The sequence below is a fragment of the Phoenix dactylifera genome, chromosome 9, assembly GCF_009389715.1.
Source record: "Phoenix dactylifera cultivar Barhee BC4 chromosome 9, palm_55x_up_171113_PBpolish2nd_filt_p, whole genome shotgun sequence".
Classification (NCBI taxonomy): domain Eukaryota; kingdom Viridiplantae; phylum Streptophyta; class Magnoliopsida; order Arecales; family Arecaceae; genus Phoenix; species Phoenix dactylifera.
This window is the reverse complement of record NC_052400.1, coordinates 22,314,568-22,329,384: the sequence shown is the minus strand read 5'-3', so window position 1 is coordinate 22,329,384 and position 14,817 is coordinate 22,314,568. Positions and strand designations below refer to the sequence as shown.

At 38.8% G+C, this 14,817-nt stretch overlaps 1 protein-coding gene and 1 long non-coding RNA gene across 3 annotated transcripts; one reads left to right on the top strand and one right to left on the bottom strand.

Moving 5' to 3' along the window:
• The first annotated feature begins 657 nt into the window (after window positions 1-657).
• LOC103703858 lies at window positions 658-13,982 on the top strand. Of its 2 annotated transcripts, XM_039130505.1 has the most exons (10): window positions 658-841; window positions 2,830-3,952; window positions 7,704-8,413; window positions 8,521-8,586; window positions 8,676-8,859; window positions 8,946-9,041; window positions 9,136-9,202; window positions 12,623-12,791; window positions 12,929-13,638; window positions 13,734-13,982. In XM_039130505.1, the coding sequence occupies exons 2-9, from the start codon at window positions 3,905-3,907 to the stop codon at window positions 13,614-13,616; spliced, it is 2,028 nt and encodes a 675-aa protein (XP_038986433.1). In that variant the 5' UTR covers window positions 658-841; window positions 2,830-3,904; the 3' UTR covers window positions 13,617-13,638; window positions 13,734-13,982. The 2 variants fall into 2 exon arrangements, with proteins under 2 accessions (XP_038986433.1, XP_038986434.1); XM_039130506.1 differs by lacking the exon at window positions 658-841 and having other exon boundaries at window positions 2,304-3,952.
• On the bottom strand, window positions 12,522-13,206 carry LOC103703851. The gene is made up of 2 exons (XR_603500.2): window positions 12,868-13,206; window positions 12,522-12,763 (listed from the first exon to the last, which is right to left on the bottom strand). It is a non-coding gene; the product is annotated as an uncharacterized LOC103703851 (long non-coding RNA).
• Window positions 13,983-14,817: the final 835 nt, after the last annotated feature.

The following is a 14,817-nucleotide window of genomic DNA, read 5'->3' as shown; positions in this document are numbered from 1 at the left end:
CACAGTGGCAGAGGGAAAGAAACATGCCGAGTCTAGATGATCCCTTCAGAATGTTGGGCAGTAAATGAGACGATTCAATCAGCCGCTCTGTTTGCCTTCCGAAATAAATGCACGGCATGCAAAGCACTGTATTTCCTCAGCATCAGTTGGATGTTGTCTAGAAGTAGGTGCTCCATCTCTCCCCACCCTTCTCCAGTATGTGCTCAATCATCACGGCTGAGTCCTTATAAAGAATAATATACCCAGCCTCTAGTACACATTCCGTATAGGAGAGTCCCTTCCAAGCAGTTCACCCCAAAAGTATAAGTTTCAAAACTACGGTGCCCCCCGCAACAATTAATTTAGAGCTTTAGTCTCCGATCATGAACGTCACTCCATCATTTTCACCATCAGCGAGTAGACTACCATTAAAATTCATTTTAAGACGGCCAAGAAGTGGGGCTCAAGGCAATGACATGCCTAGGCTTCTGCCGTGCAACAAACTGGTAAGGCCCGGGTTGTTCCACGCCCCGTGGGCGCCAGCCGCGGACGTTGGCACGGATCCTCACGTCCACGCGTCAATTTATCGGGCATTCCCGCCTTTCTCCATTTAATCGCCTATTTGCCGTCTTCGGCTTTTTTTTTTTTGTTCCCTCTTGAGACGGAGAGCAATGAAAAAGAAATATAGAAGTGAAAAATAAAGGAAGAGAAAAGAAAGACAAAACAGAGAAAAAACGGCATAATATGAGAGCCTCCGAATTTCGCTGAGGCCGCACTCGGAGAGGTGAGCATTGGGGTTTTAATGCCAATGGATTCCCCGGAGCCCACGAAGCCTGCCTTCACCGCCCCTCCCGCGGTTCAGGTACATTCTTTGCCCTCTCTCGCTCTCCCCCCCCCCCCCCCCCCCTCCCTCCCTCCCTCCCTCCCTCCCTCCCTCCCCCACCCCGTTCTCCAAGATCCGTCTTCTTGGTATCTTCGTTCACGTTCTCCCTTTCTCCCACCGTAAATCTGTTGTCTGTTTGCGATTTTCGGAAAGATCTGATGCTTGGCCTTTTTGGAATGGTATCGTGTTTTCTTGTGTCAATTTCTACATTTTTTACCTCGTTTTGCGGTGGCTTAGATGCTCTGCTTTCCATCTCTACCATCCTCGTTTATTTGTAATGAAAGATCTCGGTATTTCTGGCTTTCGAATCTATTATCTCTATTTCATTTATTTTTCTTTTTTTTGGTTTAATTTGGGAACTAAGTCTTTGGATTTTGGGTTGATGGTTCTTGGATCGAATTTAGAGTGTATCTTGAACTGATATCTTTTGATTGAAATTGGGTTTTGAGATGGATGTAGAGGATTTTAGTTGTTCTAGGGTTTCATCGGGAAGCTTCTTTAAGCACCCCATCCCTGGGTATTCTTTTGAGGATTTCAATGCAATACGGGATTGGTGTAGGTTTAAACATTGACATCTCCACATGTGGAACAGAATTTTCAAGTGACATTTTCATGGGTAGAGTGGTGGTATTTTTCATTGACAATGTCCCTTTTTTTGTTTTTAGTATGAATTTTTAATTTTCTGTGGTGTTTTAAGTAGGGGTCTGTTTCTGGATGCTTGTTAATATTTATATTGTGTTTTAGAAAGTTCTTTTACTTGCATGATCACATGTCTTCTCGAATCTAGTTGCATGATCTTTAAGAATAGACCCAACATTTCCTTTAGTTGTTTTCCTAGCGAATTGCCTTTCTCAAAATAGTTACTATTTTATGTTCTCTTTAACAAATGTGCTTTGAGAGTGGTTGTGGCTTGTCTGGAGATCTTGCTCCCTTCATTGTTTCAGTTTGTAGCTCTGGGTTCCGGTTAGTGGTCATTGATACATAAAACTGCTATTTATTAGTTTGAAAATTTGCAGTTTGCTGTAACACACCAACAATTTACTGAAAAGATATTCTTTTAAGTTTTGCAAGTTTCCAATTGTCTCGATTTATGCATTTAATACACAATTAAATTATAGTGACCACAATTTTAGACTATATAAATCAGCGGTTGGTGATTTTCCTTAGGACTTATTTGGTTCGTGGGAAAAGAAGGAAGGAAAGTGTGGTCAAGGGAAAAAAAAGCCTCTTGTTTGGTTGGAGTTTTCAAGGATGAGAGATGGAAAAGTAGCATTACCGTGAAAATAAGATTCCTATGTTTTATGAGAAAAAAAACCTATGGGGGACATAGCAAAGGTACTTTCCCACCGGTTGGAAATTAGGGTCTTTTTTTTTGCGCAAAAGTACCCTTAAGCCATCAAAATTCATGGTAAGGACTTTCTCTTTATTAAGGGTATAATAGGTATTTCATCCAACTTTTTTTAGTAAAGTAGATGTTCAACTAAACATAAGCCAATTTGGAAACTGCAACTTTGCCATGATCAACCAAAACCATTTTTCCAGGCATCATATTTTCAGGAATCTTCTTCTCAGGAACAACATTTCTGGAAAAATTCTTCCCGTGAACCAAATGAGCCTTAGAGTTTTCATTGCCTTTAGTGATGCTAGTAAAGCTGGTGAAGTGCGATTTGAATTTCCCTTGTTTTGCGGCCTTTTTGATCTGGGTTTTCCTTTATCATATTGTTCTAGGATTTTCCTTTCTCCAGCTATGTTAGTAATTTGTCTCCTATACCGTTAGTCAATGCCAAGCTTGGTGTGCCGGCTTATGGAGATATCAATTTTCCATCCCCAGAACCTGTGTTTACATCGCCACATGTTAATCACCCTAGAAAACTGAAAAGGTATCAGTCTTTTTAGATGTTACTTATCTAGGCAGAATAGTTTTAGATGATTAAAATCGTCTTATTACGCCTGTTGTTCTTATCCAGACCTCAACATCTCTTCCTGAATGGTGCCGAGAAGTTTCATCCTGTGTATGCCTATAATGCCACAACATGCTCAGAAAGTGCACAGATTAATGGACCATTTATCTCAACATCGATGTTTCAATTTGTCCCTTGCACTCAGAAAGAATGTGACGATGATTGTGACTCCCAGGATCAACCTTGCAGCAGTCCTTCAAGTTGTGTTGATGCTTTTCTCACAAATCCTTTGGAAATTTGTGACAACCCCTCTGGTTCACTGGATCTTTGTTCGAAACAATCTGCCGAAGTGCCTGAACCAATACAGGCTGACTGTACTAGTGTCAATGAAATACAAATGAAATGTTGCAAGGAGGATTTTCGCCAATTGCAACCTATTACTCCATCTGTTTTGGTGAATGAGAGTACAGCTGATTCCATGGAGTGTTAAACTTCTTCTGATTTACCTGATCTGTGTTCTGAGCAGGCTTCTGATCTTCCTCAAGCTTTACAGACTGATTTTACAAGCACCAAGGAAACCAATGCAGAGATTCATGTCTCCAATGTCGAGAAATGTATGGTTACTAAATCTATTGAAAGTTTAGGTTCATCACATCAAGCTAAAGAGGGCCCTGCTGGAGAAGAACCAGCTTGCATTGTTGCTCAAAATGAAAGCAAGTTGAAAATGGCTGATGAGGCCAAGGAAATTAATGAGAGATCACTTGAGCATCCAGGACTGGTTTCTACTGATGTCAATATTGGTTTGGATTCATGCATAGTAGCTACTTGCTCCCATCACGAGCCAAAATCAATGGATCAGAATGCGGCAAGTTATCCTTGTTTTGGCTTAAAGAATAAGGATGGCGATGTTGTGGACCTTAATAAGGCAAACCCTACCACTTCAGTGATGGGTCCCAATGGAACAGAAGATGCTAATAAGGATCTTGCTGAAACTGGAAAATGGGGTGAGCTAGATTCATCCCCTCAATGGCTACCAGAAACTCTTCAGGACACTCAGGCAGTTGACAAGCATGTTGATGATTCGAGAACAATGCACATTGTATCTGTTGAGAACCAGTTTCCTTATTATTAGGAGGCACATATGAGCTCTTATATTGCATGCCTTAAGCTTCCAAACCAGACTAGTAAAGTAGGACATTATCCTTGCCTTATTGTGTAATTCTATTTGAATTAAAAAAATCTTTTTTATTTGGTGAAATCCTTGTTGATATGTCTTTGATACTTACATTTGAAAATCATGCTAATATTCTTCTTTCAATCTGCCATCAACACTTTTATGTATTTTTCTGCAAAATTTCCATTTACAACACATTTGTGCACTCTCATTCCAATCTAGCGTAATAAGGTTATATAATTCAATTATGCTCATCCATTTTATACTCATGTAAATTTTGGAACAAAATGCTCATGATATTCAAAATTTGCTATACAACTTTGCAATGTATGTCCTATCATGCATTATACAGCTTTGCAATGTATGTCCTATCATGCATTCAAGGAGCCCTCAGTCTCTGGACTTTGAATTGCGCAGTGTAAATATCACATAATAGTATCTGGTTAGCAAGCTTACTAGATCATGACAAACAATCCAGAGTCATATCACCTTCTGTGAGTTATAAATTGAGCTAGCTAACTTCCTGATATTTGTTGCAAGAGGATGGCCAGGGGGTGCTGGTGTGATGTTTATCCAGTGACAAGGTGCTTATGGTCATGCTAATCGTAAAATTGTACATGATAAACATTCCAATAAAATGCTTTTGCTTTCCATGTTCAAAACAACTGCTTCAACAAAGATTAACCTGGAACAACGTGATCTAAAGCCCAATCATGCAAAGATGGATGGTGGCAAAAGAAAACATCTTGAAACTTTCAATAAAGATTTTTTATCCATGGACTAAAGTTCTTTGCACGTGAGGGGTTTGTGGTGATCAGGAGTTATGAATGGACATGATCGTTGGATGAACATATTAGAGCAAACGAGATGCTGAAGTTGAATCTTACAAGCTGGTGCAGGAATGAAACTGCAAACAGGAACAAACTTTGGGCAAGGGAACAATAAACCCTGCCCACAATTCAAAGTGTGATGTTGAATTGGAGTGGATTGACTCATCATGGGTAGTTTCGACACCATGTTGCAGTGGTTTTATTTCTAGAGACTTTTAATTTTTAGCCATGAAATGTTCAAATCAAGTTGATATCAAGCAACAGTCTTAGAGGGATGGAACGACTTTCAGAACATAAATAGGCTGGCTCTCTGTGACAAACTATGTTCAGCTGCCATCCATCTTATAAAGTCTTGAGTTCTGAGAGGCTTCATTATATAATTAGTTGCTGCACATGATTTGACAGCATATATATATATATGTATATATTCTTACTTGCTAATTTCTTAGTTTATGAATGCTTGGAGCTTCGGTGCCTAGAATTTTTCTTATACTTTTTAGAGTTTTTCAGTAGATGCCAAAATATTTCGTTTGAAATATTTGACGGCTTCTTGTTAGTTTTGAAGGAATTTCCTTGCCTTAGTGCGACTTGTCACAAATTGTGAAGGATAATTTTATAAGCACTTGATGAAATGTTGTCTGAACCATTTAATGCTATGTCTAGGGTCACCAATTTCACCTTTGTTGTTCTATACATATGCTTTGTGTTGATGATGCCTATTATATTATGAAATATTTCACCTTATTCGTGGAACTTGATCTCTAACAAGATAAGTACTTTCTTTTACTCAAAGCATCTTTTGGTTATTCATTGCATAGGAAGTTCATTTCAACCCCCTGTCTCCTGCACCGAAAGGAAAAGGGGAACACATGAGTATTAGCTTACAAGAATATGTAATGGATAATTATGTGTAGGACTATCAATGACTTAGTTTGACCTTTTGCTTCTACCTGGCTTGATGCCAAAAATTTTAGGCACTGGTCCTTATTTGCAACCTTTAAAGTATCCTTAATTTCAACCTTCAAGTTTGACCAAACTACCTTATCTCATGCTCAGACTCTAGCGGTGCTTATAATCTAGAGCATATGAAATTATAATGAAGGACATGGGAAGAGTGTACAGAATAAATAGGAAGTTTGAGGAAACTCCCAAACTTGGAGAGATAGTGATTGAAGTTGTGAGGCTTGGGTGCCTTTAGGGTCATGGACGCCTTTTGTTTAATATGTGAAGTGACAACAGGCAAAGCAAGAAAAGTGAATGATGGATGTGTGCAAGGTGGAAGGTATATAACATTTTGAGAGTTAGATTAGTAGTTCTTTTTTCCTCCTAATTTTGAAAGAACTAGTAATAGCCACATGTTTATTATCGGTTTCATATATATATATATATATATATAACTTTCAAAAGCACAGGCTTGACACGATTAATTCTGGTGGTGGTTATAATCTAGAAAATATGAAAAAGTAATGAGGGACAAGGGAAAAGTATAGGAATAATTTGAGGAAACTCACAAACTTGGAGTGGTGGTTATTGAAATAAGTAGGCTTGTCCGTCTTCAAGGTCACGGTATCCTTTTTTCTGTGCGAAGTAACAATGATGAGAGCAAGAAATGGAATGATGGATGTGGGGAAGTTATAAGAAGGTATATAATTTGAAATTAGCAGAAAAATCAATCAATTTGAGGGTTAGTTGAGCGACTTTTTTTCCTCCTAATTTTGAAAGAATAATCTGTGATTATAAACATGTTTATTGTTAGCTTGTATTTGTTTAATATCAAAGGTGCAAGGTTGACCCAATTTCTATTGCGCTTGGACTTGAACTGGAGCCAGTCCTTATCAATCAGTATGTGAACACCTTTGACTAATCTTTTGATGAACCTCATAAAATGAGAATGTACCCCTTCCTGATGCCATGCTATTTTGACTTGAATTATAGAATTTAAGAAAATCATAAATTTGTATTTTCTCTTGTGTCTATGGGTCATATTGGAGTTGACTGTCCCTGTTAAGAGCTTCTCTGTTAGTATGCTTTCTTCTATGTTCAGAGATACTCAATGACACCATTGTCTTTATTCTTCTTTTTCGGTATATATTTATCAACTTCATTTTCATAAAATTTGTAATTGTCCTTCCCTTTCTTGAAGTATTTCGAGATAGCAGCCCTGCATTTTATTGCGAGGACAGATGCGGTTCTATAAGAAATAATTAGGTTCGGATCACTTAATGCTTTCTAGGACTAGGGTCATGTCTGGTAGTTAGAAGATTTAACTTTTTTAAACCTTTCTTTTGTTAGGAATCTTGTTCCCTTATTAGGAATCCAGTATGGGGAAGGAGAGGAGGAAGCATATTGTGTCAATAGGCTGGCCTGCTCTGGCTATCTTAAAGGCCTGGCCAGAAAACATTCAGGCTTGGGCTCAAGATTTTTTTTTGGGTCTGTGAGTTGCTGGGCCTGAAACTGAACTTTTAGTAGTTTATGATGACCGTATTTCTTAATGATTTCGTTCTTCCCATTATTCTACTGACAGTAACAACTTGACACAGAACTTGGTGTAGAATAGACTATTTGTTTTTGCAATTTAATTTTGCAAGCATACCCAACTCATTCGAGAATTTTTACTTTATTCTCAGTAGAATGTTTTAAGCAAAAACATCATGCTGATATCTACTTGCTTAATTCCAAATTAGATTTTGAATAGTTACAGATTTACTGATTTAACATTTCATAATTTTAACCATATGATCCTCAGTTTTGCATTGCTGTTCAGTTTTATTTTTTATGGGTTATCTTCACTGCATAGGAGGATCTTTTCTGAGTTCATCAGATGTGAGGTCCAATAGTTCTTGGGAATTTCAAAGCTATTTGTACTAGATTCATTTTTTCGGTTGCTATACTTTTCAGATTTTATTGCATTTAAATGATTATAATAATCAATGTAGGAGGGTACACAACATCAACGTGGCACGCGCAAACATCTTCAATTTGAGGCTGTGTGCATCGGAAACTCTAGGAACTCCACCAATGATGTGTCCAATGCAGAGTCACCAGCAACTCCTCTGAACATGGGTACCATAAGTGCTTCTTATGCAGAATCGGCTGCAACCTCCAGTAACAAGCAATCGGTTCAATCTTTTTCTGGGAATTTTCTGTGCAGATTGCTACTTAAGATTGATAGCTCAGGCCAAAAGAAGGGAAGCTTCCCTGCGAGAGCTCCTAAGCCATCTGGTGTTGGCTTTCATTTAAATAGCATTGGAAGTTCAGGATCAATCAACTGTAATGTGAACATGCATGATACAAGTTTTCGAGGACAGAAGTCACACTCGGGGGGTAATAGTGAGGTTTCACAAGAGTTAAAGAATCACTTAGCTTCAACGAGCTTAAAAGGACAGGATTCAGCTATATTAACTGTGATTTTGGAGAATAATTTTGCCAATGGAAACAGTGAAGAGCAAAATTTAGAGAATCAGGAAATAAAACTGCCAAATTCTTCAGTTAGTTACCAACCTCCACTTGATGCCAAACCTCTTCAAAGCTCTCTGCAGCCCAAGTTTATTGATCACTACATGCTTTCTTGTAATATGAAAAGGCCACTTTCAGATGGTGCTAGCAGTTCCATGGAGTCAACTCAAACATGTCCTGGAAAGAAGAGGTAGTGTGTTCATGTTGGTACACTTGATTTTGTTTTTTCTCCACTTCTAGGTATAATTCCCACTCCTATAACTTGTTTCATTGTTATTTGGAACCTGAGATGTCCAGGAAAAGGGCACCTGAAAATGATGGGCACAAGCATTGCAACTGTAAGAGATCAAAGTGCCTGAAACTGTCAGTGTTTCTTGAATCTTGTATTGAGATAAATCTATGATTTTTTGCTGGTCATAAGTTCATGCCTTCTTTTTATCTTATTTTTCCAGCTACTGTGACTGCTTTGCTGCTGGAACACTTTGCACCAAAGCTTGTGCATGCCAAGAGTGCTTTAACAGATCTGAACATGAAGATACTGTTCATGCAGCCAGGCAACAGATAGAATCTCGAAATCCACTGGCCTTTGCTCCTAAGGTTGTCCTGCAGGTCACCAATCCACTGAAAGATGATGGAGTAAGAACTTCCTTACTGTGCCTGCTTGTGCATCATGTGTCATTCCTTCCCATGGCGAATAACATTAAAGCTGTCACATTCTGCAGGAGAATAAGCACATGACACCAGCCTCAGCCAGACATAAAAGAGGATGCAGTTGCAAGAAGTCACTTTGCTTGAAAAAATACTGTGAATGCTATCAGGTTTCTTGAGCAGTTGCATGAAATTTTAGCTATTTGTTCTTTTCTTTATATGCATCTTGAATAATACTTGTTTCTAATTATTTCTATCCTGAAGGCTGGTGTTGGTTGTTCGTTTGGATGCCGATGTGAAGGTTGTAAGAATACGTTTGGCAGGAAAGATGGTAAGAACTTGAAACTAATTTTGTGTTGCCTCCTAAAATCAAGTAGCCATTGTACTGTAACCAGAGCAACAGCCGTTAGTTTAACTGATCCAGATTTCCAGTAAAATCAGTGGGTACCTAACTGCTCAAATCTTATTCCCAGATGTTTGTTATGTGATATCGAGTACTATGTCAATAGGAATAGTAAGAGAATTGCTTTCATGTTGGCCTGTTTTGGAAGTGTCGGCATTTCATGCATCAGAAATTGAAAGTAGAGATGCTTTTGTAATCCATGCAGCAGCCATTATGACATCTGCTCAAACTAGATAAAATAAGAGAGCTTTACGGTAGCTAGACAAGACAAGGGCATCATTTGGGTCATTTGCTTACTCTATTATTGGTAAAATACTGCATCAAGAGAAACAAAAGACATGTCTTACATCTGTAGCTAATTTCTGATATGATTAATGCTTTATTGTGGCGACAAATTTATTTTGTCATTTTTTATTTGGTTCAAATAATATATAATATTACACATGTAAAAGAATACTTTTTTGTGATAAGCTGAAAATTACATTACTGGAAGTTATTGTAAGAAAAAAGAAGGCATAAATATGATAACTGATTAACTGTAGTGTCAAGCCTTCCATCTTTCCTGAATGGCTTTGCAATTCTTCATCATTCATTCCAATTTGGAGCTATATACTTTGTCATCTTGAGCTATATTCCTCCGAAAGTTTCAATACACATGCTTGGACCATCTTGGTTTGTTTTCCGCACTTTATTCATAATTTGCACAACTTAAAGCTTCCTTTCATATACTCCTTTCCAACCTTATCCTAGTTTTACCTCTTCATCATGCTCATCTAATGCAGTTGGCGCTCTTTATGGTGTAAATGATCTAATCCATACAACACCGAGGGTTGTCAGTTTTTCAAGGTCTTAGAACTATATATGCAAGTGTCAATGTACATGGTTGTACCATCTTGGTTTGTTTTCCACAACTTAATTCATAATCTACACAACTTTATAGCTGCCTTTGACCTAGTCCTTCCTCACCTTAGTCTAGTCTTACCTCCCCATCATGCTAATCTAATGCAGTTGGTGCTCTTTATGGTGCAATCTAATCCATACAACATTGAGGGTCTTATTGTCAATTTTTTCGGACTTGGAGCCTAGGGAACTATTTCTGTAAGGCTGCAATGTGGGCAGGTTCGTTCGGGTTGAAGGCTAGGGCTAACCTGCCTAACCTTTATATCTTCCAAACCTTATCCAACACGACCTTACCTCCCACCTGAATTGACTGCATTACAGGTTAAGCTAAATTCAGGTTGGGTCTGATTGAGCTGAGCTGGGGTAGATTAATTGGGTTAGGTATGCGTGTTCAAGTAATTTAAGGTTGGCAAACTTGCGTATTATGTGTTATCAGTCCATATGTTAACGTCAATAGAAAGAAGATTATCACAGATTGATGAGATAATCACTGAAACCAACTCAACACATGAACTTCAGTTGCCTGTGCTTAAATGGTCGTGGAGTTGGATTCCTCAGCGTCATATTTTTTCGATTAGAAGTTTTTGCAGTTGTGGAGTAACGCTAGCATCCTTTAGGTTTGAGATGGACTTTATGTCTGGTAATCTCATGATGACATCAGCACAAGAATACTGATGGACAACACTAGCCTTTCCATGGGCAGTTGAACTAATTGAGATGAACCTAGGCATTTGCTTAATGTATCTTTCAAGAGAATGTAAATTGGTTGAATTCAAGTTACTTTAAGAATGGTTTCCTATGATGACTTGGTGAATAGATTTATTGATGGGTTATTAAGTTCTTATAGCTGGACTGTTAAATAATGATGAATTAATGGTGATAAGCATGGAACATTTATCATAATGCTGATTCAGAGGGATTTCTTCTATGCTATGTCGGAGTCATGTGTCTATTGCAACAATAGAATGATTTTTTATTTTTGAAGCTATCCCAATAAACCCGCTTGCCCAGGAATCTAGAAGAATCTGTTTATTATCTCGTGGTTGTCTTTTGGATGATGTTTATGATGAGGTATTTCTAGACATTGGTTTATATCGCCATCGTTCACCAGCAGATGGTAAATATATAGAGGATAATGTACTAGATGCAAGTTCTTGTGTCTTTTGGATCACAAGTTATTACAGTTTTCTCCACATGGGAGAATTCGTTGCAAATATTTGATTTTTTTTTCCTTTTAGAGATATTATTTTGTGTAATTTTTAATTTTTTAACTGAGTGGGATGATGTAGCATATGTCAGGATGGTCTTATCTCACTTGTAGATGTGATGGCATCCGACTTAAGAGAGGGGTTTTCTGTTGGTATTTTGATTAGAACTCTTGGTTTGATTTGAAATATTGAATTAAATTGGAGCTTTTATTTGATTGAGTTTTTTTAGTATGATCTGTGTGAAAGACTCACACCCATATAATGTAATAAATTAGGAATATTTTTCACTTTAGTTCTTCAATTATGATTAGGTTTAAATTTATCTTGAGGATCTTTTATTACATATGAATTAAAATAAGTTTTCTTTGTGGAGGGGTGGGGGGGCTTGGACCTCCAAAAATTTTTCTTTCCCTTCTGTTTCTTTTTCTTGTGCTACTGCTCTCTCCGCTTATTCCCCTTCCTGCTCTAGCCGGGGCTGCAACTGCTAATAGCACTCCTCTCATCTTTTTCTTTTTCTTTTTCTTTGTCCATTCAACATCAACCCTTCTTTTTCAACACATTCCGCTTTTGTCAACAATTTGTTGCAGCACTCTAGTTATTTTTCTTGTTGTCGTCGTCGTCTTCTTTTCCTTGTCTATCTTTTTTTCTTAATCTTTTGCACCACGTTTGGAGAATAAAGATTCAATGTAGCTATTTTTCATGCTTTGTAATATGTGGAAAATGTGATGTCTTTGTATATGTATTTGCTTAAGTTAACAACTGGAATACCTTCATGTTGACTAGTATAATATTGTTTAGCGGGCTATGAAGAAAACAATGTTCCTCATATAATACAACCTAGATATTGCAAGTTTAATTCTATGTTGATGAAATATTATATTTATCTCTGCCTCGATGGTTGTGACAAAAGATAGAAGAAGATAGCATACACAAGGTGCATGCTTTATTTCATGCACCAGTTGCAAGATTTTGGTGAGGATTTAAAAATTTTTGCAGCCTTGAAAATCTGGCAGATGCTGGAAGCTGGGTTGTTAACAAAGTTTTATGCAGATGGATGGAGAAGGAATCTGTTCTGAAATTATCTGCAATAATCTTCAAATAAATCTCACTGTAGTAGTTTGAAGCGTTTGCAGACAATATTGTGGGATAAAACATTGTGATACCGTTTAAAATTATCACTACTCTTTTCCCCCATACTTTCTGGTGGAGCCACCAAAAGAAAAATGTGTTTGTATTACAGGTTGTGGTGAAATCATCGAAATAGAGCATAAAAAGTTGGAAGGTAGCTGGGAGAGCGATCCATCTTGTGCGATACTCGAAGGCATAGATCTCAAGAGGGAAGCAGTAGTCAGCACCAACCAGCGTCGGTCACACCTTTCCCCTGATACACCATCAATCCTAGGTCAAAGGTATGATTCATTTGATGAAAGAGCAGGTAATCTTATTTAGTACAACATAACGTGCTACTGTTATGTTAGTTCTTACACTAACATGGGGCGGACTGCTTGATTGCTTTTGTTCTTCCCTCGTGTTACCTGTTGTGCAGTGGAAGTGATGTACCCAGATCTCATTTCCCTGCAAGATATTATGCGTCACGAGAATCCAGTGCATCAAGTTTACCATATTATGGAGGGTCTCCAAGTCCTCCAGTAGATTTGATGAGCAATAATGCATCAGAACGTGCAGGAGAAAAAACTTTGCCTCTAGTCCCCGATTATCAGGAACCCGAATGTCGTCCATCTGCAGTGGAAGTGGAACCATTCTCTCATGGATGGGGTGGGTTTCCGGACGTGTGCAATCCCTGGCCAAATCCTTCAAGTGCTCGTTGCGTCTCTGTTGCATCGAAAATTAGAAGACCAAAGATTTTGCAGATAAAGTTGTTTCAAGGAAGTGCTCGCTTATCAGAGGGTTCACTCTGTTGGCGCAGTTCACCAGCAACTCCGCCACCTCCATTAGGTGAAAGCAGGTTGGTAGTGGAGCCAGATTCTGGCAGTGGGGTGCATGACAATCCGGAGGATGATGATACTCCCGAGGTTTTGAAGGACAACCGCAAGGCAGCCATGGCAAGATCTCCCAAACAGAAGAGGGTATCTCCACCAAACAAACGCGCGCACGAGAGTAGGTCTGGCTCTTCATCGGGTCTCAGGAGTGGTCGCAAATTCATATTGCACTCTCTGCCCTCTTTTCCTCCGCGTACTCCGTACGACAATTATTCTAGAGGCAATGGTGCGTGAACTGCCTTCCACTAATTTTGAGGCAAGTACCGTCGACATTTTCTAGGTGTTAGAATTGCAATTGCTTTTAAGTGCCTTGTGGAGTGACAATCTTGAATCTTCCATGTCTTTCGCCAGGATATGATGTCACGATCCGTATCTCAGTCGGCATGTGCTGATTTGTGAGAAAAAGCAGCAGCCGTGAGGACTTGGAATCTCGGCAGAAGGGGCATGGGTTGGGTACCGGTGGTACATAAACTGTCAATTTATTACTCTAATACCCTACCATTCTGCGAATGCACTGCTTCATATCAAGTAACGAATATGTTCAGAAAATATTCAAAAAGAAAATGAATGCAAGCTACCTGCACACCAGCCAATTAGCTACTGCCTTTTCTCTCGTCAGGGTGCTGGTAGTTTTTCCTTTAAGGTTGCTATCTGTGTCTTCCACCAGAAGAGGAGGTACTCTTATTAATAAACTTGCCACTGTTTGTTGGTCTGAAATAAAAGCCTCTACCCCAATGGTAGATTGGAAACATCACGAGCCTCGAACGGTTGGTCCCACGACCCTTGCTCCGTGCACTCTGTGATGTGAGAATGATCTCCGAGAGTAACGCTTGTAGCTTGGGTTTGGATTCCTGGTGCTGGCTGATGCCTTGAGTTACTGAAAATCTAATAATCTAGCTGCGAGTTCCCCTTGATGTGTTTGAGCCAATATTCAAAATTAAATATAATATGTACGTTGTGGCAGCTAAAACCGTTCGTGCTTTTGGCATGAAATTGAATGTTTTTGTTTTTTTGGTCAGCAGATGCATCAATACTTTGCGAGATGCATACCCCGTAGGAAAGATTTTGGGTCGACCCTGTTGTAAGACAATTTGTTATAAAGTAAACTAGTCTTTTACAGGCTAGGCGTCCCCTCTCTAAAACGAGTGTTTCCGGATAATGGATTTGCTGTAGTAGATACCAGCCACCTTGGAACGTCGACGACACTCCTGTGCGTTGGGGACTCTACCTGGAGCAGCGAGGTGGAGTGTGCGTGTATGTATACATGTGTGTGTGTGTGTGTATATATATATATATATATATATATATATATAGGGCAAGTGGCCCTCCGGCTAATTGGTCAACTGACTCTTGGAAGTTGCTACGATACGTATGGCCCTCGCATATCTTTCGAGCAGCTAGTGGGTTCAGCAATTTGTTTGGCGAAAAGACTAAA

Excerpts from the sequence above, each read along its gene's own strand:
- LOC103703858 (XM_039130505.1), top strand. The coding sequence starts at position 3,905 with ATGAGCTCTTATATTGCATGCCTTAAGCTTCCAAACCAGACTAGTAAA. Across the intron at positions 3,953-7,703 it reads TTCCAAACCAGACTAGTAAA|GAGGGTACACAACATCAACG; the intron begins GTAGGACATTAT and ends TAATCAATGTAG. Across the intron at positions 8,587-8,675 it reads AGATCAAAGTGCCTGAAACT|CTACTGTGACTGCTTTGCTG; the intron begins GTCAGTGTTTCT and ends TTATTTTTCCAG.